At 39.4% G+C, this 24,298-nt stretch overlaps 1 protein-coding gene across 2 annotated transcripts in view; it reads left to right on the top strand.

Moving 5' to 3' along the window:
* The window catches only part of LOC149257413 (Ubiquitin-conjugating enzyme family protein), a 310,163-nt gene that overhangs the window by 80,921 nt on the left and 204,944 nt on the right, over nucleotides 1-24,298 (top strand). For both annotated transcript variants that reach the window (XM_089414286.1, XM_089414281.1), the window contains exon 4: nucleotides 16,585-16,618. In XM_089414286.1, coding sequence (XP_089270412.1) covers nucleotides 16,585-16,618 — 34 coding nt within the window. The remainder of the gene's footprint in view (nucleotides 1-16,584; nucleotides 16,619-24,298) is intronic.

Below are 24,298 nucleotides of genomic sequence, written 5' to 3' on the forward strand. Positions count from 1 at the left end.
GCTTTAATTTTGCTAGGGTCTACCTTAATTCCTTCATGAGATACAATATGACCCAGATATTCCACCTCTTGTACTCCAAAGAAACATTTGGATCTTTTTGCATATAATTGTTTCTCCTCCAATAGTTGTAGCACCTTGTCAACATGTTCAACATGATCCTTCCAAGACTTGCTGTAGATTAGTATATCATCAAAAAATACTAACACAAATTTTCTAAGGAAGAGTTTGAAAATGGAATTCATCAAACCTTGAAATGTAGAAGGTGCATTGATAAGGCCAAAAGGCGTGACCAAAAATTCATAATGACCCTCATGAGTTCTAAATGCTGTTTTCGGAATGTCTTCAGTCTTCATTCTGATTTGATGATATCCTAAACGAAGATCCAACTTGGTGAAGTAAATTGATCCATGAAATTCATCCAGTAATTCATCAATGACAGGGATGGGAAACTTATCTTTAATAGTGAGCTTGTTGAGCTCCCTATAATCTAGACATGCGCCATGATCCATCCTTCTTGTGCACCAATACTACTGGAGCAGAGAAAGAACTTTGACTAGGTTGAATTATACCAACCATTAGCATTTTTGCAACCATACGTTCAATTTCACTCTTTTGGGCATAGGGATATCTGTACGGCCTAATGTTTGGGGGAACACTTCCTAGAATCAGATGAATAGCATGATCATGATCACGAATAGGTGGGACACCTTTGGGAGTCTCAAATACCTTGGAATGATTGTCCAAGACTTTTTGGAGATCTGGAGAAATAGATGATTTTGATGTGGAAACATCTAGCAAACCTAATTGTGCAATTACACCTCTTTGTTCCTTTTTTAGAAGCTTTGTCATACCGTTAGAGCTAATTATCTTTCCCGGTTTCCCTGCAATACCCTTTAATTCAACTTCCTTTCCTTCCGCAGAAAATTTGATGAAAAGTTCTTGAAAACTAAAAGCTATTGTACCCAAGGATTGTAGCCATTGGACTCCTAGTACAACATCAACACCTTCCATTGGAATGTAAAGCATTGGGCTAGTCAATACATATTCTCCCATGGATTGCTTGATATTATGGCACTTTCCAGAGCAATTTATCGTTCCTCCATTTGCAACCATCACTTGACACTCTGGTGCTGGATATAGGAAGCAATTCAATTCTTTTGCTATCTTACAATGAATAAAATTGTGGGTACTTCCTGAATCAATCAACACTATTACCTTTTTCTTCTTGATTTGTCCTTCTATCTTGATGGTTTGAGGAGTGGTAATTCCAGCCAATGCATTACAAGATATGGTCGGATTCATTTCTTCTTTATCTAGGCTTTGTTCCTGGAGTATATCCTCTTCTTTTGACCTTTCTTGCTCATTTTCTTCTTCCTCTTCACAATCTATGTAGAATAATTTCTTCTTAGCACACTTATGACTTTTAGTGTATTTGCTATCACAACTGTAACAAAGCTCTTTTGCTCTTTTTTCTTCCAATTGTTGTGGTGTCAACCTTCTAGGTTGTGGAAGAGTAGGGGCAACAACACTTCCATCTTTATAGTTGTGAGTGGTATGCTTCCTGGTTGCCATAATTTTGCTTTCCATTTTTCTTGCTAACCTGAATGCCTTCTCTAATGAATCAGGTTCCCAAAGGCGAACATCATGTTGGATATTATCCTTTAAAGTCCCTATGACACATCAATCCTATGCTCCTCTGGAATATTTTTTACCCTTATGTTCAATTTTTGGAACTCCTCAATGTGCTCCATTATTGAACCCTTTTGTTTGAGACTTATCAATTGGCTAAAAAAAGTGTTGCTTTTTGTATCCTCATAATATGTTGTCAATTCTTCCATAAAAATTGCCCAAGTGATAATTTGTTTACAAGAGCAAAGCCATTGATACCTATAAACTGATTTGGTTCCAAATATAAAGTTGCAATACGTACCTTTTGTGTGTTTTGCACACTATTGAGATCGAAAAATTGCTCTATTTGTAATATCCATGTTGCGGGATCCTTGCCATCAAACTTCCTCATATCGATTTTTGGAATATGGTGGGTCTTCGATCCAACATTAGAGTCTATGAAATCATGATTAACATTTCTTTTGTTCGCATCATGAGTTTCCTTTACTACCCTTTCACCATTAGTAAGTATTTCTTGTAGAAAATTTGTCAAATCTGTCTTCAAATTTGCCATGCCTATCTTAAAATCTATCTTCAAATCGTCCATATTAGCTTCCACGCCATTCAGCTTAGCTTCCACGCCCTTTATCTTAGATTCCACGCCATTTATCTTAGCTTCTGTTAGCTTTTGTGAGAGTGACATTTGTTGCATTTGGTCTTGTAATTTTGATATATCATGTAGCATTTCTTCCTCTTCTTCATGAGTCATGCTAGAGCTTTCAGGTTGCTTACTAGGTGTTTGCATTTTCTTTTCTCGAGGCATCAGTTACCGATAATAATGCTCTACTATGCCCTTTGAATTCCTTCAAAATATTTTTTCAAACCAAGCTTAAGCAAAAATGTAAAAAAATCTACACACCTTTTTTCACTTTGTAGGAGCTCGATATTGCCTCTGATGTATCTCTGTAATTTCGGATCATCCAGTTCTGAAATTGCGAATTGTAGTAGCCCTTGTTTCCTCTTTCCAATGCCACTAGTCTGATCCAAATTGGATTCTCCAAGGAAGAGTTATGCCAAATCTTCCACAGTGACCTGATTATAGACTAGTTCAGTAGAGCAAACTTGTACGACGTGCCACGTGTCCCTGTTTCGACCTTTGGCTCTGAAAATATATACAAGAAACTACAGTCCGTCCTCTTTCTGTACCTTCTCATGAAATTTCAATCCGATTCTCAGAGAGAAAGTTATGACGATTTTCCCCAGGTCACCTGTTTGGAATGTAATTCAGGAGTCTGCAAAAAGACCAACTTCCTCAGATCATATCTCCGCAAATATAGCGCGAAAAGCTCTGAAATTCGGACCTGAGGTTCAGTGCGATTTCGTCTCAAATGGGTTTTTTTCGCTTCTGAAACGTCGCAGAAAAAAGTTATAGCGAAAATGCCACGATGACCTATTTGGAGCAGCGAAACCCTAGAATCCAAAGCTCTGATACCAAATGTTATGAAACCAGCTCACAAAAAGATAGAAAAGATGGATCAACGCCTTAGAATTCAGCTTCTTCGAGGGGGCAGCCTCCTTTACATTACACAAATGAATGATTCTTTGATGATTCAAATGACAAAACCTCCTTTCTATATATAGGAGTCTAAGGAGTGACAATATAACTCAGCCGACCTAACAATAATAATATAAAGGCACAAAAATAACAATAGAGGGATTCTATGGGGCACAGTAATAACAATATGGGGACAATAGGGGCACAACAATATTAATAAGGGATACAACTACAATAGTAATGGGGTAATCACTAGTATTATAGGGACTTAACATGTACTTTTCCGTTTTTTTTCTCATAAAGTGATTTTTAACCTCACTTTAATATTAAAAAAGAACACTCAATACTCTACACAGAAAGTCACTTTATAGAGTACAAGTGACTTTAATATTAGAAAAGTACACGATACAACACTTTTAAGTACCTTTTACACACATGACATTAACATAACTCATAAATGTCACCAAGACAAAAGTCATTAATGTGTCTACTAGGCTAAAAGGGATAAATGCCTAGTAACACCTCTCCTTGGTACTATTTCCAACACTCCCTTTTACCGAGGAAGGTGTTGCTCACCACTCCCATCTTGTCTCTGAAGAAAACATGTTTGCGTCTTAGCAAAGACTTGGTGAGAATGTTTGCTACCTGCTCATCAGTGGATATATACTCAAGCTTCACTGCCCTCTCTGAACCCAGTCTTTGATGAAGTGGTATTTGATCTTTATATGCTTTGACCAATTGTGAAATACTTGATTCTCAAAGAGTTTAATACAACTCTGGTTGTCACAGTAAATCGTAGTTGGTCTCAACATCTGACCAAATAGACCATGGAGCATCTTGTGAAGCCATAATGCCTCGCGCCCTGCTTGACTCGCTGCCATGTACTCTTCCTCTATGCTGCTCAATGCCACTGATTGCCAGGCCCAATGAGAAACAACATCTGAAAGTGCTCTTCCGGTCACTGACATTGCCATCCGAATCTGAGTCTGTGCAACCAATCAATCTGACCCCATCACATTTGACATAGTCCAACCCATAATCCATTGTGCCCTGTAAGTATCTCAACACATGTTTTGCAGCCACCTAGTGTACTCTCCTCAGCTCCATCATAAACTGACTCAATGAGTTCACTGCAAAACAAAGGTCCAGTCTAGTGTTGACTAGATACATTAATGACCCGATCAACTGATGATACAAAGTGGGATCCACCAACTCAGAATCAACATCATGAAGCTTCTTCCAGTTGGTGATCATAGGAGTAGCCATAGGCCTGCAACCATCCATACAGAATCTCCTTAAGATATCTCCTGCATACCTACCCTGACCCACAAATATGTGCCCATCCTCCTACCACACCATCAACCCCATATCAGTCATATGAAACTTTGAAACAAGATCTCTCTTGTAGTGCTGGATGAGACTGTCCTCCCTTGTGATAAACAAGTCATCCATATATAGTACCAGAATGAGTGGATCGTGACCTAGCATGATAAAGTACAGGTTCGGATCTGCATCAATCTTCTAGAAACCCATTTGATGCAAGTAGGCATCTATCCTCTCGTACCATGCCGTCGGTGCCTGCTTCAATCCATACAAGGATTTCTTCAGCCTACATACATGAGACTCCCTCCCATGCAACTCAAAGCCCTCGGGTTGCTCATGTACACCTCCTCCTGTATAGCACCATTGAGAAAGGCGGTCTTCACATCCATCTGTTGAATCCTCCATCCCATCTCAGCTGCTATGGATATCATTGCTGTAATGGAAGTATAACGAACAACTGGTGCAAATGTCTTCTCATATTCAACTCCCTCTACCTGTGAGAAGCCCCGTGCCACAAATCGAGCTTTAAACTTCTCAACGCTACCATTTGCAACATGTTTGACCTTGTAGGGCCACTTGGAAGTCACAATTGACTTCCCATCAGGATGTGGCACTACCTCCCAGACATCATTCTTTATGATAGAGGCATACTCCTCCTCCATGGCATCCCTCCAAATCTGCTGTCTAGTGGCGTTCTCAAAACTAGCTGGCTCTACCTCCACAACATCTCCCACAAAGCCAACCAACCTCTCTGGCGGTCTACTCTCCCTTACTGATCACTTAGGTCTCCCCACGGCCTCCTGAGCCTCCTTCAGGGTCTCCAGAAGCCATCTTGGCTTCCTCTTCCCCGTAGTAGTCTCTTGTGGTGGTATGGGAAAATCCTCTACTGGTGCCTCTCCTCCTGGCGAGGAAGGCTTTGAAATAACCAAAGGAGATCCTGAACTCTGAGATACGGTGCCTAATGAACTTGCACCAGGTGAGCTTGTGCCAGGCGAAACTGTACCTTGTGAACCTGTCACCCCTAAAGAAGGTGAACCTCTTGATCTTGATGTACCACCTGATGCACCTGAAACTTGTGGTGTTACCTTTTGCTGAGGAGCCTGCTGCTCTACCTGATCAACCTCCCAAGACCTCCTCAAAGCCCTCTCCTCCTAAATGTCACATCCCTCTCTCCTCTTAAATGTCACATCCCTCCTCAAGACAATCTTCCTCTGTGCAGGAAGATATATGCGGTAGGCTTTGTTGGTCTCACTGTAACCCATTAGGATACCCCTCTCTGCTGTGGGTTCCAACTTTGTCCTCTTCTCTTCAGGGATGTGTGAATATGTAAGGCACCTAATTATCTTGATGTGCCCAACTTCTGGCTTCCTGCTAGTATATATCTCCTCAGGAGTCTTGCTCCCCAAGACTCTATGTGAGCTCCTATTCTACAAATAAACAACAATGTCACACACGTCGCCCCACAAGAAGAAAGGTAAACTCTGATCATGCAACATCGCTTTAGCTGCACCCACAATGGTCCTGTTCTTCCTTTCTGCCACCCCATTCTGCTAAGGGTTATAAGGCACAATGAGCTCCCTCTTGATGCCAACACTCCCACAAAAATCTCTCATCTCTGTTGAAGTGTACTCACGCCCATTGTCTGATCTCAACACCCTGATCTTCCTCCCTGTTTGGTGTTGAGGAATTTAGGGGGCAACAAGTGTAGTTATTTCTCTTACTTTGGTAACTGCTTGTGATGTATTTTTACTTTACTTGATTAACTTCTTCTTTCCTTTATTATTATTAGTGTTCTCTATCATCAAACAACTACCAAATCATAAAGAACAATGAGACAATAGGACATAAGATATAGGCGATCAGCCAAGGCCAAAACCTTACCAACTGAGAGGAAAACCCACCAAAATCCTTCTCTTCTTATAAAACTTCAATTGACGAATTCCAAGACCTATGACCCTTGACCAAGACCCTCAATGACCAAGTCATCCTTCCTTCTTGATGAGCTTTCCTTACACAACTTCCAACAACAAACCTCGACCTTCCAACAATTTCTGTAGCAACTTCAACCCCAACAATAATTTTTGCAACTTCGACCTAGCAGCTTCAACAACTTCGACCTTGATGCAGCTTCGACCTAACAACCTTGCAACTTCGATCTAGAGGCAGCTTCACAGCTTCGACCTTGCAGCGTCACAACTTCGACCTTGCAGTTTCACAACCTTATAACTTCACAACTTGGACCTTACAACTTCATAACTTCGATGCAGCTTTAGAATTTCGCCTAGCCCAAAAACTGTAGAAACCCTAATGAAAGAGAGAGGGAGAGGCTCAAAAACTTCGATTTTGATGTTCTTCTTCTTCTTCGTCCTTTTCCAGCTTCTATCTTGACGAGATCAAACTTGCTTGAGTGAGTGTACAAATGAGGTTGAATTCCCTCTTATTTATAGGCTTGTGAGGGGTACGAATTGCTATCTTGAGGCCGACTTGATCTTTGTGCTATGATGAGGTCTTGGAGGGTCTTTTGACTCTATTCTGACTCAACAAATTTTTCTTTACAATATGTAACATGCCCAAATGGGTCTTCAATATATGACAGTGACTCAATTGACTTTATGACAAACCTAGAAGCACTCAGTGGGTGCTTGACCTAAAAATAAATTTCCCTTGAGCAAGAAACCCATGCCTCAATGTTAATTTTAGATAACAATGGTATGTTCTATGCTTAAGAGCATTTTACTTCAATTTTTCTTATCAGCTCAATATCAATTTCCAGATTAGCCATCACATTAACATGCTAGTAAATCAATGTTCCACCAAGACTCTGGGATGGGGAGACGCGGGTGCGGGGAGATGCACAAGGGGGACGTGTGGGAGTACTCTCAAATTTTAGAGAAATTTAGGGGGGACGGGGGGACGTCGGGGTATATAATTTTTTACTATATATATATATATATATTTCAAATTCATATTCAATAGTGAAAGCATAAATACAATGATACATACTTAATTGAATTAAGTAATGAAATACATTGATCCATACTCATCATCCTTACTAATACATAAATGATTCATTCATAGACCACGAGATTCAATAATGAAGTACTCTGATACATATTCATCATTCATTATTCACCATTCTAGAATCTACATTGATTTAAAAATTAAATTCATCATTCATCATTCTAGATTCTAAATTGATTTAAAATTAAAATTCATCATTTATCATTCTAGAATCTAATTAGTACTAAGCAAAATAGACTATGATAGATACTAAAATCTAAAGATTGGAATAGTAAATTGATATAACTAAATTCAAAAACAGTGGAGTGATGAGTCTAAAAGTCACTCTAAAGTACACAAAGGGCTTGGTGCTCTTGATTAAATACTAATTCCATACACTTGTACATGACAAAATGCAACGGAAACATTGCAATGCATCGAATCCTGAATTCCTGAAAAACTGTTTAAGTCTGCTGGATTTGAGTGAGATCTAAAATTCCACTTTCTGCATATGAAATCCAATGAGGTTGGAACCACTTTCAAACATCTCGAGTCATTTCATGGTAATGTAAAAAATTAAAGTAAAAGGATGAAAATGAAAAATAAAGGAGAATGTCACTTTTATTTTAAGAATTTAACATTACCATGAATTGCATAGCATTAGTAGGGAAATATGATCAAATACTAGGTTTCCCTTGTCATAAATCATTGTTTACAAGCAAATTTAAGGGGGACGCATAGCCCATTTTGAGGTTGGGGAGTCGCGTCCCCCACACTGGGGAAACGTCTCCCGTTGTGTCTCTCCACGTCTCCCCAAAAGGGGGACGTGGGGAAATGTTTCCCCAGACGTCCTCTCGTCCCGGGTGCATGGGGTGCGAGGGGGCGCGCACCCAACCCTGGGGGACGTGTCCCTGTGGAACACTGTAGTAAATGTAGATAGAACATAAGTAATAAATAGAAGACAAGCCAAGACAAGAGGACACAATATTTGGCGGATGCCAGGGAAATACCCCTCTTCTTATTATTCTTCAAAAGTTCAGCGCAGATAGAGAGTACAATATACAGAATTCACTTGCCCAAACACAGTCAAATCTGTCCAGTTAAATTGCAGTCAACAGGATTTCCTAACCAGAAAGTCAACGCTAGTCAAATCAACAGAATTACTCCTCCAAATCAACTCTGCCAAACCTAGTCAATTCGGCCTCCAAAAATAGTCCAAATCAGCTCAAAATAGTCTTGAAGAAATCAATCAAACCTGGTCAACGAAAAGTCAAACTTGCTATCAAAGAGCCTATGGTCAATGTTGGTCAACTTGCCCAGAAATTCTTGAAATATGTGCCAAAGAATGTGGCTTGCCCAAACAGAAATTTTTCCAAGAAAAACGCAGTCAAACAAGGTCAAATGCTGCCCAGTCAACGCTGGTCAAACTCGCTGCAACTTGGTCAACACAGGAAAAAAGAAAAACATAGTCAACCCTTCGCACGTGTGGAGGAGAAGAAGGCTGCCTGAAATTCGTACGACACAATTAGATGAGGAGAGAGAGAGATATGTGTGAGATGATGAATGTTCAAATGAGGTAGATGCTTCTTCTATTTATATGCAACGTTGAGGGTGAAGAGACATGAATTTTGGGCTTCTTGAGCTTACATTATATTGCTGGCCGACCTTAACAATTTGTCCATAGAAGAAATAAATTCATAATTCCATTTATACATGTCAGAATGAGATGATCTTTAGATCAATTCTACACCTCTCGGAAAGAAGAATCCAACAAAAATATCATCTCCATCATATGAGTTGTCTAAGGTGGAGTTTGGCCCTAGTTGCCAAATTTAACACTCAAGAACACACATATTAAATTTATTTGTCTCTTTTCATTAAATACATAAAATCACGATTACATATGCCATTATCAAGACTGAACCTAGTTACATATTTCAACATTTGGTTCTCCACAAGAGCCTTAAACTCTTGGAATTGTCGAAAGACCTCATCCTTGGTCTTCAGGAAGTAAATCCAGGTCCTCTTGGAGTGGTCATCAATGAATGTCGCATAGTACTCATATCCACTCAATGAGACATGGGACATAGGACCACATATATTAGAATGAATCAAATCAAGGATACCTGCAGCTTTGCTGTCACTGCTCTGGAAAGGTGTCTCGGTGTACTTTCCCAAAGCATACCCCTTGCACACATCATGATGCTAAGTGCTGAAATTTGGCAACCCGGTCACCATCTCCCTCAACATCTTGAAAGCTCCATGGTGCAAGTGCGTCATCCTCCTGTGCCACAACTCACATAAATCACTGCTATTGGTCTGCGCTACCATAGCTTGAAGAGGCTGAAACATGAGTTTGTATAGTCTCACACTGTGAGCTCCAATCACACAAGTAGACTCGATACTGGATCCTCTAGGATATATCAACACTTGTCCTTTTCGGAACAATACCTCATACCCCCAGCCCTCCAAGCTGGAAATTGATATCAAACTCTTCTTTAACCCTAGAACATAAAGAACATCTGTCACCTTCAGAGGAGGTGATGACTCCCTCTGAAATGAAACTATCCCCATACCTGTCGCCTTGACTTTGGAGTTGTCGCCAAGCACAACCTCCAAGTCAATGTCATCCTCCAAAAGGCTTGTGAAGTGCTCTCTAACTCTGGTCATATGGCAGGATGCTCCACTGTCTATGAACCATGCACGGGAAGATGTGACATGAGTGGCTAAACTCACCACCAAAGCACACTCTGAATCAAACATAGTCGCAAAATCATCCACATTTGCTGAAGCTGCAACTCCCTGTTTCTTCTTACCCTTCTTGTTGGGACACTGAACAACATAGTGACCCATCTTCCCACAAGCAAAGCATTTCACTTTGCTCATGTCCTTCTCCTTAGCCTTCTACTTCCCCTTATCTTGTTTTTCTCCACTAGAAGACCCTTTCTTGATCTTCTTTCCCTTCTTTCCCTTTGCTGCAAGAGCAACATTCTCCTCTTCACCTCCCCCACCACTCTTGCTGCCACTTTTCATACTCTCCTGATCTCCTCCTAGAGGAAATCGTCCCACATCCTCCTCCAACTAGGAAAGTGCTCTCTAGCCACCAAGCTGTGGATGAAACTATCCCACTTCTCGGTGAACCCCTCTAAAGCAATCCGAACCAACTGCTCCTCTGAAACAGTCTCTCCAATAATAGCTAATTTGTTCTTCACTTGTGAGACTCTGGTGAGGAAAGATGTCGCACTGTCGGTCTTGGTCATCTTGGTGTTGCGTAGTCTTTGTCTCAACACCATCTTATTTTTCTCATTAGAACTCTGGTGCAAAGAGACCAAGGATTCCCACATATGATATGCATATCTCATCCCTGAAACATGAGGGAATAAATGGTCCTTGATGGCATTTAGAAAGATCCTCCTTTCCTTCACATTCTTATTGTTGAACTCCACCTATTGAGCTGTATTAGTGGGTGCTTGCACAACTGCTTCAACAACATCCCACACTTCCACCTCCTAGTTAAAGCATAATCCTCTCCTTCCATGGGCCAAAGTTTTCAACCCCCATCAATCCATGCTCTACTCTCAACCCAGTTGTCATGACCCCACAACCAACAAAATGAAGCAAATCTGGAATCTAGAACCAACCTCTCTCTAAACTGCTGGTGTCATTGGGTTTCAAAAAAAGTTTCAAAGGTATGGTTCACTATTTGAAGACTTTGGTAGCTTACTGCCCTCTTTATCAACTGACTGGAATTTGAGATTTAAGCCTCATCTTGGCTCAACTTTGCTTTGATACCATGTAGAAAATTAATGATCTGCACCCTTATCCTAGTTTACAAGTTTGCATGTGTTTATTTGGCCCAACCCACATGTTTTTCCATGCTTATATAAATTTCAGAATGCATAATTGTAAACATTCAAAGAGTACTACTTTTTTTTACTTTTCCTGTCAACTGAAATTAATACAAAATTTATGCAAGCATTCAAGCATGTGAGACACTAGTTTTTGGTCAAGCTAACCTTGGAAAAACCCCACAGCCTCTTGGGGAAAACCGGTCTTCAAAAGAGGATTTTATTGCTTGAGAAATTAGTCTAAGTACATAAAATTAAACACAGTACCTATCTCCCTTCAGATCAAGCATTAAATGCAAATCTGTAAATTTGTGCCCACTGATAATTTTCAGATCTTACAAATTTTTCATGCCTAGAATTTTCTGCACTTTCCCACAACTCAACTCCTTGATTTTTGTGCCAATAAATTTGCCTCGAAATTTGTGTTGAAGCAACCTTGATTTTTGTGCCAAATTTGCGTCGAATTATGTGTTGAAGCAACCTCGAATTCTGCGTTGGAAGTGATTGGAAACCCTCGAAATTTGTGCCAGGTGACAATAGGGACCCTCCTTGAAAATCATCCTCCTTGTAGTAGCAAACCCGAAAATTCCTCGATTTTTGAGCCAAGTCAACGCTAGAGAAGACCTCGAAATTCATGTTCAACAACCTCGAAATTTGTGTTGCTTCCCTCAATTTTTGTGCCGCTGTTTGCTTTGAAATTCCTGCTAACTGTCTCCTTGATTTTCATACTCTTCTCCTTGGAATTCGTGCCTACTATGGTTGCATCGCTCCTAGAAAATCGACCCCTCCTCCTCTTGCTGCAAATTCTCCTTGAAGTTCTTATCTCCTCTTCTCTTCATTCTTTCTCAAGTGTGAAGTGAATAATGAACCTCCTTTTTCTCCTTTTGTCTCTTAGAAAAAATTGAATCCCTAAACCTAAGATTCAATGGATGAGATTTAATCTCCAAATCTCAAGATGTGTAGTTGAGATTAACTCTCTCAATTGACCCCCCTCACACATTGGTCCCATTACTTAAAAGCCTCTTAGTACCTTTTTCAAATTTTCTCATATTTGATTTTTCACCTCACTTTAATATTAGAAAAGTACATTTAGTAATTTACACATAAAGTCACTTTATAAAGTACAAGTGACTTTAATATTAGAAAAGTACACGGTAAACACTTTTAAGTACCCTTTCCACCCATGACATTAATATAACTCATAAGTCACCAAGACAAAAGTCATTAATGTGTCTACTAAGTTAAGAGGGATAAATGCCTAGTAACACCTCTCCTTGGTACTATTTCCAATAGAATAGCTCTAAAGATAACCAAAATCAGCTCCAAATATCAAAGTGCATTTATAGATCCAATCTATGCCACAGGAAAAGAGGGTCGAAGTTTATCTAGAGAGAGAGGTCGGAATCTCTAAGCATGTGATGATGAGTTCTAACAATGAATGTTTCCTCTACTTATATGAGTAATTCGATTAGCTATTTTAACTTAACGACCCTCAAAAAAGATAAAATAATGGGCAAGTAACAGTCTAGGTCACAAGCTGACCTAGTAGCCAATGAAACAAAATCAATTCAACCCACTTGTGTGAACCAAAATAGAATATATGACAACGTCATGCTAGCGTAAGCCCTTTAAGGGCTAGCGTTGAGGGCTAGGGGTGCCATGAAGTGTGTAGAACTCCTCTAAATCACTATCTAGGTGTTGACCCCTATATATATATATCATAATCATCCCGTGGACCCCAATTTTGGGTTTGGGGCAGAAAATGGGTCTCTTGGGTTTCTTGGTGGCATGAATGTTTGATTATGCTCCAAAGTTGAGGGCACTGAAGATGGTGCTAGCCCTCCCATGTCTCATGGTATGAGACGAACCTCATTTGGGCCCTGGATCAACTGCTTAAACCTGTAGTATTGCTAAGTCGGCTGGGGGCATGTTGGTCTAGGTGAATCATCCCATAAATGATATAGGGAAAATTGAAGAGCTATGTAGGTGCTGAAGGTACCCATGGATACAAATGATGCTCTACAACTGTCTAGAGTCACATGGCTCTCAATGCATCACCTGTGGGTGTCAATATGCTCCTCTAGTGGACTTGGGCCCTAGTTAAGTTGCCCAACCCATTATGAAACTCCCTGTCAATCACACACAATATCCAGTGCTGCAACTTCACCATTAGGTACATATAATCATTTTTGCATCTAAGTGGACCAAGCTTGAACTTAATGGGTAAATTGAATTTTCTTATAAGGTTTGCCTTCCAAACATGGGGCTTTAATCTCGTTATGGTGTTACCTCCCTAGTTAGGAGTGGCTAATAGATGAACCTATTAGGTGTTTTCAACCCTTAAAGGGAAATACATGTCCCTGGTTCACTCGTCAAGAAATAGGTGTCATAAATGGTGATAGAATGAAGGGTGAAGACTTCATGGCCAAGTGCCATGGTGAAGGGATCAACATGAAGGAAGCTCCACATCTTGGGTGTAAAGATGTGAGGAGGGAGCAATCGTGGCTGCGTGAGTTATCTCAACCTTTATTTTTCTGCCCCTCTAATTGCCTTATACTTTTTCTTGATTTTTCTTTGTATTTTCCCTATGTCCTCCAACATCAAATCAATACAATGTGCAGCACAAGGTGTCAAAATAAAGTAGGATGCCTCTCCATAAGCATTCTGCCCGCAGCAACATAATTTGCAACATTGTCCGTTATGATTTGGACAACATGTTCTGCACCCACCTCCAAAATAAACACATCCAGCAAATCACATAATATTTTTGCATCTTTGATATGTGAAGATGCATCAACAGATTTCATAAACATTGTCCCCTTGGGACAACTAACCAAGAAGTTTACAAGGGTTCTCCCCTTTTGGTCAGTCCAACCATCTAACATCACAGTGCATCCTGTTTGTGTCTATGATGCCCTAAACTTCTCCAATCTTTTGGTGCAGTCAACCTTTTCCTCTTGAAGAATGCGACCTTTAAAGTCATCATAAGAAGGGATTTTGTACCCCAGGCCAACAGTTGCAATAGCATCAACAACAGGCTGGAAAATGGATTATTCCTTGCAACGCTGAAAGGAATATCACTCAAAAGGAGAAACTTGCCCAACAACTTGTCAACTTGTTCTTTCTCATTTTTTTTAAGCATTGAAGTGATAGATGGTTGTGATCCAGGTGTGGTTCTAGGAACAAAAAATGATGAGGCAGCTACAGGGTTGGTTGTAGACATTGACGCTGAAGTAGAACCAATGCCACTTCCATATTCACCTCCTAACATCTTCCCTGCTATTTGCTTCTTTAGATCTGCTTTGACCACTCTCTCTTGCTCTAATTCTTCCAATGATCTCATGGCTCTTCGGATGATTTCCGCATTTGTATTGTTGCAAGGCCCTACATTATGTCCAGGGATTTGTGCAAGGTGATACTTCAATCTATAAACCCTCCTGACATATGCTGCCCACACAACTTGCAAGACAAGTTCAATCTATCAAACCCTCTATCAGGTTCACCAAATTCCCATAGAGGGTTCAATTTTCTTGACATGTTTGTAACTTGGTTGAACTCTTGAGTTTTAATGTAAGATGAAGTTTAAACTTTGAAGTTGAACCTATGGCACAATAAGAATTGCAAGTTACAAAAATTAAAAAAAATTTTACATACATGACACAACACATTGAATTTTTGACAAACAAACAAAAAAACCCCAACTCAATTCAAAATGAACTCTCTCTACTCTATGCAACAAAAATGAAAAAAACACCATCAAATCCACTAAAAAATCATTGATAATCAATGGGTTACAGAAACCCAAGCAAAAACAAGAAAAAAGCCAAAACAAAAAAGCCAAATTTGGTGCCCATACCTGGAAACCACGGTTTGCCGGAGAAATTTGATCCAAAGACGATGTTCTCTTGCTTGGGATGCTAAAATCTCCAGGCTTCCTCTTCCTCTGCCCTAGTAGATGCCTTCCAGGGTTCTTCTCCTCCTCAACTCTCAATCCACGTCGCTGTTTGTTCAAAATGACAAAAAAAATTCATGTTTTTCCTTATAAAACACGCCATCCGCCACCCTTGCGATAACTTCCCATAGAATCGCGATAATTTCGAAATACTCGCGCTTTTTTGAAGTTATCGCGATTTTTTGGAAAAAAAATTGCGTAGTAATCAGGCAAGTTTATCGGGGATTCGAAAAAGTTGTGATTTTTTGATGTTATCGCGATAATATTGCAATTTTCGTAACACTGCCCAAAATTCAAGTGAATAGGTGTGACCCTTGGTCAAAACTGATCCAGTTTGACCACTATAAATAAACCATTTGACCTCAATTTATCATCAATCAACTTGGATCTCAGGAGCAATTAGCCATCTGTTCACACGTGTGGAGTAGAAGAAAACTGAGGTTTGACCATTGAATTCCAAGCAGAAGTTTGACTCATTGACCTGCATTTACTGAAGGATTCTTGAACTGTTTCTGACCTCCGTTGACCAAGACTTATCTGGGCATATGACTGCATCTTTGACTGAACTGTTGACCAAAATTCTGGGCAGGATTCTGGGCATTGACCAAATTGTTTGACCAGCATTAACCACAGGTTGACTGAGGCAGTTTGACCAAATTTTCTGAGATAGCAGCAGAGGCTAAAATTTGGCCTGTTGACTGGATTGGACTAAGTTAAATAAAAGTCGGATATTCTCTCTTTTGACCAAGTTTGACTGTTATTAAAAGCTTGAAATTGGCACAGATTTCTAGACAATTTATATTGTAAACTTTGTTGAAGATTGAATTCCCTTTAGAAGAAAAGTTGACTGGGTTTTTCCTAAGCTTAGGTTTTCCCCCGGGTAATCTTGTGTCTTTTTGTGTCTGGTTGTCTCTTTATGATCCTGTGGTTATTATTGCATTACAGTTGAGATTTTCTATGTATAATTGCTTGATGATATAAGTGACATAAGACAACATGAGAGAACAAATCATTGGAAGTAATTTTCAATATCAGAAAATATGTTTCTATTATAAGAAAAATCAATGGAGCCGGCCAGTTAATCCGGTCCGGTTCTTGTAACAGTGGAGTACCCAGGAGTTTCTCTTTGGAATTTCCACTTGTTTTCAGATTACTTATCCTGACCTTTATGTTACAAGATATTTGGGTTGGCTTTCTCTAGTGCTGTATTTTCTTGAATCTTTTCTTTGTAGGAATTCTTAGTTTTGATATCACTCTTTCAGCATTGCCTAATTTTTTTCTGACTATTGTTTCTGCAGGATGAAGATGAGGATGAGCCTACTGATATTCCAGGTAGGGCTTTTCATTTAACTCAATACGTGGGGGCTTTTAATTCAAAGGATTTGCAAATCCGTAGGTTAGATGGAAAAGTAAATCTCTTTCTATTTGTAAAGAGAGAATATTTATGAACACCAGTCTTGCATTTTTACCATTTATCCTTATCCACCAGAGGGTTTGCATCTCTTCGAAGAATGCGTTTACAACCTAGCAACAGAGTAGGATGACCACTATGGTAATTGATATGCCTATCCCTTTAACATAGAATTCTGTACGTAATTTTGATGGTTCTAGGGGAATAACACAGTTAACGTATTTGAAATTTAATTTTGAGAAAACTCATTTCACGCTGAAAGTATTTTTTATGGTGTTTTAATTTATGATCTTTAAATTGACTTCACGGATGTGCAGATATGTAAGAACTTATTATAACAGTATATAACTTTTGTTTTTGAGCTACAAAGGGATCCTTGTTGAGGTTTCAGTTTGTTCTGTTTGATTTAGCAATTGCCTGATTTCTATTTTCAACTTAAACCCTAGTAGCTCTTTTGACATTGAGGGTAAATTTTATTGTATTTTGATTGCCACTCCAAACTTGTCCAATTTTATTATTTATTTTTATCACAAGTATATTTGGTGCTGAAATTTAAAGGCTAGGTCTGGTTTAGTATCTTGGTTTACTCTGTTATGTAATAAACAGCATTTTCCACAACTCAGATGAGCCTTGTCAGTCTCCAAAATATTGCAATCTTATATTTGTACGAAAGGATTTAATGCTCTAATCTAACAATGAAGAGTGATTAATGTAAAATGTTTCATGAGTTATCCTTTCTTGAAATGCTTCAACCTCTATGTAATAAGAAGATGGTTCATAACAACCTTCACTTGTTGATCAGTTGGAGTAGATTTCACTAGTTCTGAGGTGTAGGGACAATGGCTTGTGAACAAATAGAAATACAATCTGGTTTAGACATCCTCAACATCCTCAAAGTTTCATTCAATGGAGTACTATTTTCCCATTTTCGGAAGATAAGATAATTTTATTAATGTCACATGCCTTCTCACCCATCCAGTAAGGGCACATGAATGAAGGTGGGCTTCCGTTCAAATGGTACTTTCATTCATTTTGCAATCGGGTGCTTATGCTTGTTTGTACTTTGGCTTTTGATATGGATTATGGGGTGACTTGGAAAAAGGAGTTTTGACCGTGATATTGTTCCCTCAGCGTAAATGGGGGGTCAATCTTCAATCCTAGTCCAATGGGACCTCCCATAATGGCCCAATGGGTATAGAAGGGGCACTACTTGGGAAGCATCGATTGAGATAGTGTGTCCCATCTATCCCTATTCCATACTTACCACTTCTACTCTGACATTACAAACCCATATTCTGTTATGAATTAAATGTTTCATACTAAGTTGCACGAAACAGGGAAATGGAAACGAGTTTCTGAAACGGGAAGCGAAACGAAACGCGACCTCCCCAAATTTTGGAAACGGGGAAACGCGAATATATATAATAATATATATATATATTAAAAATATTTAAAAATTATTATTATATATATGTGCAATCATAAAGCATGAATGATACATTTACATTATATGATTATAATTTATTACATTTAAACATTAAGATTAAATTTACATCACATTTACTCATGAGTCATGAATGATCACATAATGAAAATAAAAATATAGGAAAATCCAAAATCAGCCTTTATTTATATTAGTATATGAGGCTGCAAGTACAATAAAGACTATAAGGCTGCAAGAACTATAGAGACAAGTCACAAAAGACTAATCCTCATCATAACAATCCTCATCAAAAATAGAAGCAGCACAATGCTCAACAGTGGATGGTAGTGCTGAAGAAGATGATGCACCAATTCCACTATCAGATTCAGCCTCAATATTCAGGGCAGCAAGAGAGAGATCCAAATCAGGATTTTCTGCATCCACATCCCATTCTTTAGAAGGACCACTGTTGTATTCTGGACCCCTACGAGATGCAAGGCGAAGGTGCACATAAACAAGATCCTCTGCTTTCTGTGAGTCCAACCTATTGCGCTTCACAGAATGAATAAAACCATAAGTGCTCCAATTCCTTTCTGCTGATGAAGAGCTTGCCACTTGTGAAAGAATACGAATGGCAAGGTTTTGCAAATGTACACCATTTGCTCCATGACAAATCCACCACCTAACTGGATTCATGGTGCTTCTCTCCTCCAAAGCTGATATATCTGCATAATCATCTATTCCTGCAGCAAAACTGGCAAATTCCTCCTTTACCTCCCTATGTAGATGAGAAGGAAACATTCTCATAAGGGCTTTTTTCACCCCAGTAGCCACCTCTCTATCCTTATGGGGTGCCTTCCTCTTCCCATTGCTTTTAGCAATAAGCTCATCATAAAATTTGGGGTTCAAAGCATGTGCTAAAGTGTGCAATGGTGTATTGAAATTGTTCCACCTATCAACAATGATTTTCTTGATCAAACCAGCAAAATGATCATCAACAAACAAAAGTTGTGGAGACTCCTGCGAAATGATTTCCATAGTTTTCTCAACCATGGAATCCATGCCATCATATACCTCTCCCAAGAAAGGTTGGTCAGTGTCAGCACTCCGGAGAAGCTCAAATGCAGGGGTTGTGAACTTTAGCAAGAAATCTACCTTGCTCCACCAATCCTCATCAAGGCACAATCTACGCACCATAGATCCCCGCTCTGAATCTGCTTGTCTCCACTCAATCCAAAGTTGACTCACCACCATAGAAACTAATGCATGCTTAACCTCAACAAGGCGGCGCAACATCACGAAGTTTGAGGCATATCTTGTCTCAGCAACTTTTAACAACTCCAATTTGGAGTACTCTCGAAATATGGCCTGAGACTAGTGGTGGTTGGTGATGAATTTGATAATCTCCCTTGCTTCCCCTGTGAGTTCCTTTATCCAGGAAACTTTGTTGTCGATCTCCTCTAAGATCAGATTCAGATTATGGACAATGCATGGTGTCCAAAAGATGTGGTCATACCTCCCCTCAATAATTAAACCTGTAGCTTTGCAAACCGATGCATTATCCGTGATAACTTGCACCACCTTGTTAGGCCCTATTTGTTCAATAGCTTTTATAATAACATCAACAATGTATTGTGCATCTTTCACCTCTCCTGAGCAGTCTTCTGCCTTGATAAACATTGCTCCTTTGGGGGAAGTGGCAATGATATTTATCAATGGTCTGCGCCTCATATCTGTCCAACCATCTGAGACTATGGTAACCCCAGAGCTACTCTAGGAAGAACGAATTGGAGCTAAAATGTCCTCCACAAGGTCCTTCTCATTTTTGAGAAGCTGGGTTCTGACTTTTTCATAGCTGGGCCCCTTGTACCCTTGAGGAGCTTTGTTAACTGCCCTTATCATATCTTGCCAGTAAGGAGAGCGAACAACATTGAATGGGATACCACATGCATAAATGCACCTACCCACTCTGGAATCAGTTTCTTCTCTTGCTTGCACATTCACCAATCTAGCAATTCTGCTATCCTGAACTGAAGGGGATGCCCCTGGGCCTCTGGTATTTTTGGGTGCTGGTTGTTCATGTTGTTGAGTGTGACCAGCTCTCCTCTTTCTTGCTTCAACTACAATCCTTGGCTCAATGTTAGATGGAGCTTGAGTAAGCTCATCATGCCTTCTCTTAGTACCATCCGCCTCATCTTTCTCTCTTTGATATGCCCTCCTTGCCAACGGATCTGATGTTTTTGTGCAACCTGAAATCCCCTGTCCTCCTCCATGCAATATATGCGCCTTCACTCTTGGGTAGGAGCCCTTGTACGTATTATTGCAAAGATTGCATCGCCATTCCCATGAGCCACCACCTCCACATCTTTGAAGCTTCGTCACATGCCTCCAAAGAGGATAATATTCAGCCCTTGGGTTGGCCCTAGGGATTGAACTTGCAGCTGCACTTTGGCTAGAAGCCATTGCTGCAAAAATAAATTAAAAAAACAAATCTGTAAATAATAAAAACGTTTTTCATATTTTGGCTGTATAAACCCTAGAAAAATTAAAGAAATAGTAAGAAAAAAACTAAGAAATGAATGTGGCTTACGCAAATTAATTTTCTGTGGCTGAATCTACCCTAAAATGCCAGAAAAGAGGAGAAATATGGCTGTAGCTGAGCCAAATCTGCTGCAAAAATAAATTTAAAAAACAAATCTATCAATAAAAAACGTTTTTCATATTTTTGGCTGCCTAAACCCTAGAAAAATTGAAGAAATAGTAAGAAAAAACTAAAAAAATGAATGTGGCTTACCCAAATTAATTATCTGTGGCTGAGACTACCCCGAAATGCCAGAAAAGAGAAGAGAAATATGGTTGTAGCTGAGCCAAATCTGCTGCTATTGAAATCTCCTGCTGAAATCTCTTTCTCTTGCTGCTGAAATCTCTCTCCTGCTGCTGAAATCTACTTTGCTCACTGCTCAAAACACCCTAGCTGAAACAACTGCCAGTCTCCAAGAGAAACGACTTGCTGAATAGTGTGATGAGAGAATGAGACAAACTGCTCTTTTATAACTTTAGAATAGGTTTCTAGAACATCCCGGAAACCTAAAAAAAAATTAAAAACAAATTAAAAAAAAAATTTAAAAAACAACACATAAATTTGGGGAAACGTGGCTCGTACGGCCTGGAAACGCGTTTCCGGCCGTACTGCCACGTTTCCGTTTCGGGAAACGTGGCAGTACGGCCGGAAACGCGTTTCCAGGCCGTACGGTACGCGTTTCCGGGTTTCGTTTCGTTTCCCGGGAGGAAACGACCCCTAGGGCCACGTTTCCTGCAACTTAGGTTTCATAACTATATATAATTAAATGACAAAAATATTAAATAAATATAAATTAATAATTATAATTTAAGTTAAGGTTGTTTAATTAATTTAAGGAGGCAACAGTCCCAAGGGACATATCTTTTCAGGTTCATGGCCAATCAATTCCTATAAAGGAGGACCGCCATAACCTTGTAACAATTGTCCATCAATTGAATATATATATATATATAACAATCATCCGTCTTATATATATATATAACCATCATCCATCTTATATATATGTAACAATCATCTATCAATTGAATATATATATATCTATATATATATATATATATATATCTGTTAATCAATTTATGTGAGCAAATTGATTGTAAGCGAACAGTTCAACCATTGCAGGAATAAATTAGGTGTACCTACTACCAATGGCATCAGATGACGCAGGCTAGGCCTGCTCCAGGCCACAACTACCAGGATCTCTGCAATCTAGCACATAAATAAGTTTGAGCATAATTCAGTTCCATATATATGATAGTGTACAGGTTTAACATAAGCAGTAGGAACTAAGTGGCGAACAGTGCTCTCATACTTTGTCAATTTTGTCTTCCAACAGACATCCCTTTCTATTCTGCTCTCTTCAAACACAAGTAGTATTTTTCTACACTACAAACATAATTTGCTTCTTTAAAACCCAACCATCTACAGTTCCTGATAAGACAGAATGGCGGACCAACTTCGGAACGATAAGAGGGCCCTTATTACAATTATAGGTCCATGATATCACTTGGGCTGATAATAGCTCGTTCTCTCGGCTCTCTCTTCTCCATTGACATGGACATCTGCTCTGTCATATGCTCTCTCTGCTCCGCGGACCTTTATACACAACGACATTCAAAATTGTGTCGTAATCCAGACCTGTTGATACACAGTAACAACACAATTAACAAGCAACCACGCAACCATATCTGCAACAATTCTTTGGTGTCGCCGCTCTCATGCAATCCTTTAAAGAACATATAATTGCTGGACTTACGCACACAGCCTACATACAGACACGTTCACTTGAACCGATATGTATATATATCCAGAATCTCAATCATACAATGTACACACGCATAAGATATATACGCTATGTCAAATGGCGTTTTTATACGCTATGTCAAATGGCGTTTTTATGCCTCGCTCACATACATCCACTAAGCAAGCGATTCCCAAGACTCTAAACTGCTTACGCAGAAGGAATTATATACAATAGTGGTAGCTGGGTAAATTGAGCGTATAAATAACAGGTTTAAAGAACCTTTTACCGCCAATACAGGCCAGACCCATATGGTTTGGACCCGCTGGATTCATGACTCCAATGTTCACCGCGCTGGAGCCACTGAAGCCTTAATTGTATGAAATTGGATTAACCCTTCCCTATACAGGTTCCGCTGACGCTACATAACCCGGCGCTTGATTCAACAGTGGTCTTCCCTGCGCAGCACATAGAGAAGGCATCTGCATGCCTCTGGTTTCCCCAATCGAAGTCCCTTCAATTACGTTTCCGTTCCGATGGCTCAAACAAAGACTTCCGTTCTCCAGAACTGAAGATCTCATAACCAATAGTTAATGCTTTCATTGTTCCGCTATTCGGCTAGCAACTGTTCCACCTTCGAATGACGGGCTGGCGATCCATATTTATTACAATTTATATCAAATCATTCCCAATTTCCAAACCTCGGCCCTGTTGCAAGATGGCTCCCTTCGAACCGCCGGCTCCGTGAATTGATCACACAACTAACGTTCCTCAGATCCTCTCGACATCAATATAATCTCAGAACTACAGTCACCAGTGATTAAGGACATACAATTATACAGTCCCCAAATACACTACAGTTAATTAACTAAAGCAATCAACACTTGGATCCGCCCTCATACATGTGCGCCACTTGGATTATCCCGCATACATGCGCGCCAGAACAAGAATCAAGCAATCAACACAAAAAAAAAGTGCCTTCAATGACCGACACATATACAATAGCGTATTGAAAATTTAAAACCACAATCATCTCATGCAAATTCAAGGTCGTATGACATCGGTCTCCGCAACCAGAACCATATCTCAAAATTCATTAAACACAATCTTGCCTATGCAAATCATACTTATATGTACATAAAACATAAAACAAATATTCACACAATAGTTGTGTTCATGGCCAGATATGCACATCTATGGCCCTTTTCCCCCACTGTCGAAGGCTTCCAAGGAGAGACCTTATAATGTACTCACTCTCCCTTTTCTCACTCCTCACATTTCCTATTTAAAAATCATTAAATTAAATGCTCAATCCCTTAAAATCCTCAACAACCCCTAAATCTCTCAACATCCCTAAAGGGTAGGTTTTTATCCCTAAAATCCTTCAATTAATTAAATTTCCTCATATCCTTTTATTAATAAAAGGATATTTACATAAATCCTCACCTTCTCCTATTTAATTAAAAATCATCACACCCCATATTTACAAATAAATATTATCACACCCCATATTTACAATTGGAGAAAAAGGTCTTGATGCTCCTGCATCATCAGAAGATTAAACAAAATCACTATTAAACATAAATTTCCGATTCCATTCATTGATGAGATGCTAGATGAGCTTCATGGAGCAGAATATTTCTCAAAATTAGATTTGAGATCAGGTTACTATCAAATTCGAGTAAGATTAGAAGACATCAAAAATACGACATTTAGAACTCACGAAGGGCACTATGAGTTTAAGGTTATGCCATTTGGATTAACAAATGCGCCAACCACCTTCCAAGCAACCATGAACGAACTTTTCCACCCATACTTGCGAAAGTTTGTGTTAGTTTTTTTCGACGATATTCTCGTTT

Source organism: Pinus tabuliformis, chromosome 6 (genome assembly GCF_031772625.1).
Source record: "Pinus tabuliformis cultivar Carrire ecotype Pingquan chromosome 6, CPIR1, whole genome shotgun sequence".
Lineage (NCBI taxonomy): Eukaryota > Viridiplantae > Streptophyta > Pinopsida > Pinales > Pinaceae > Pinus > Pinus tabuliformis.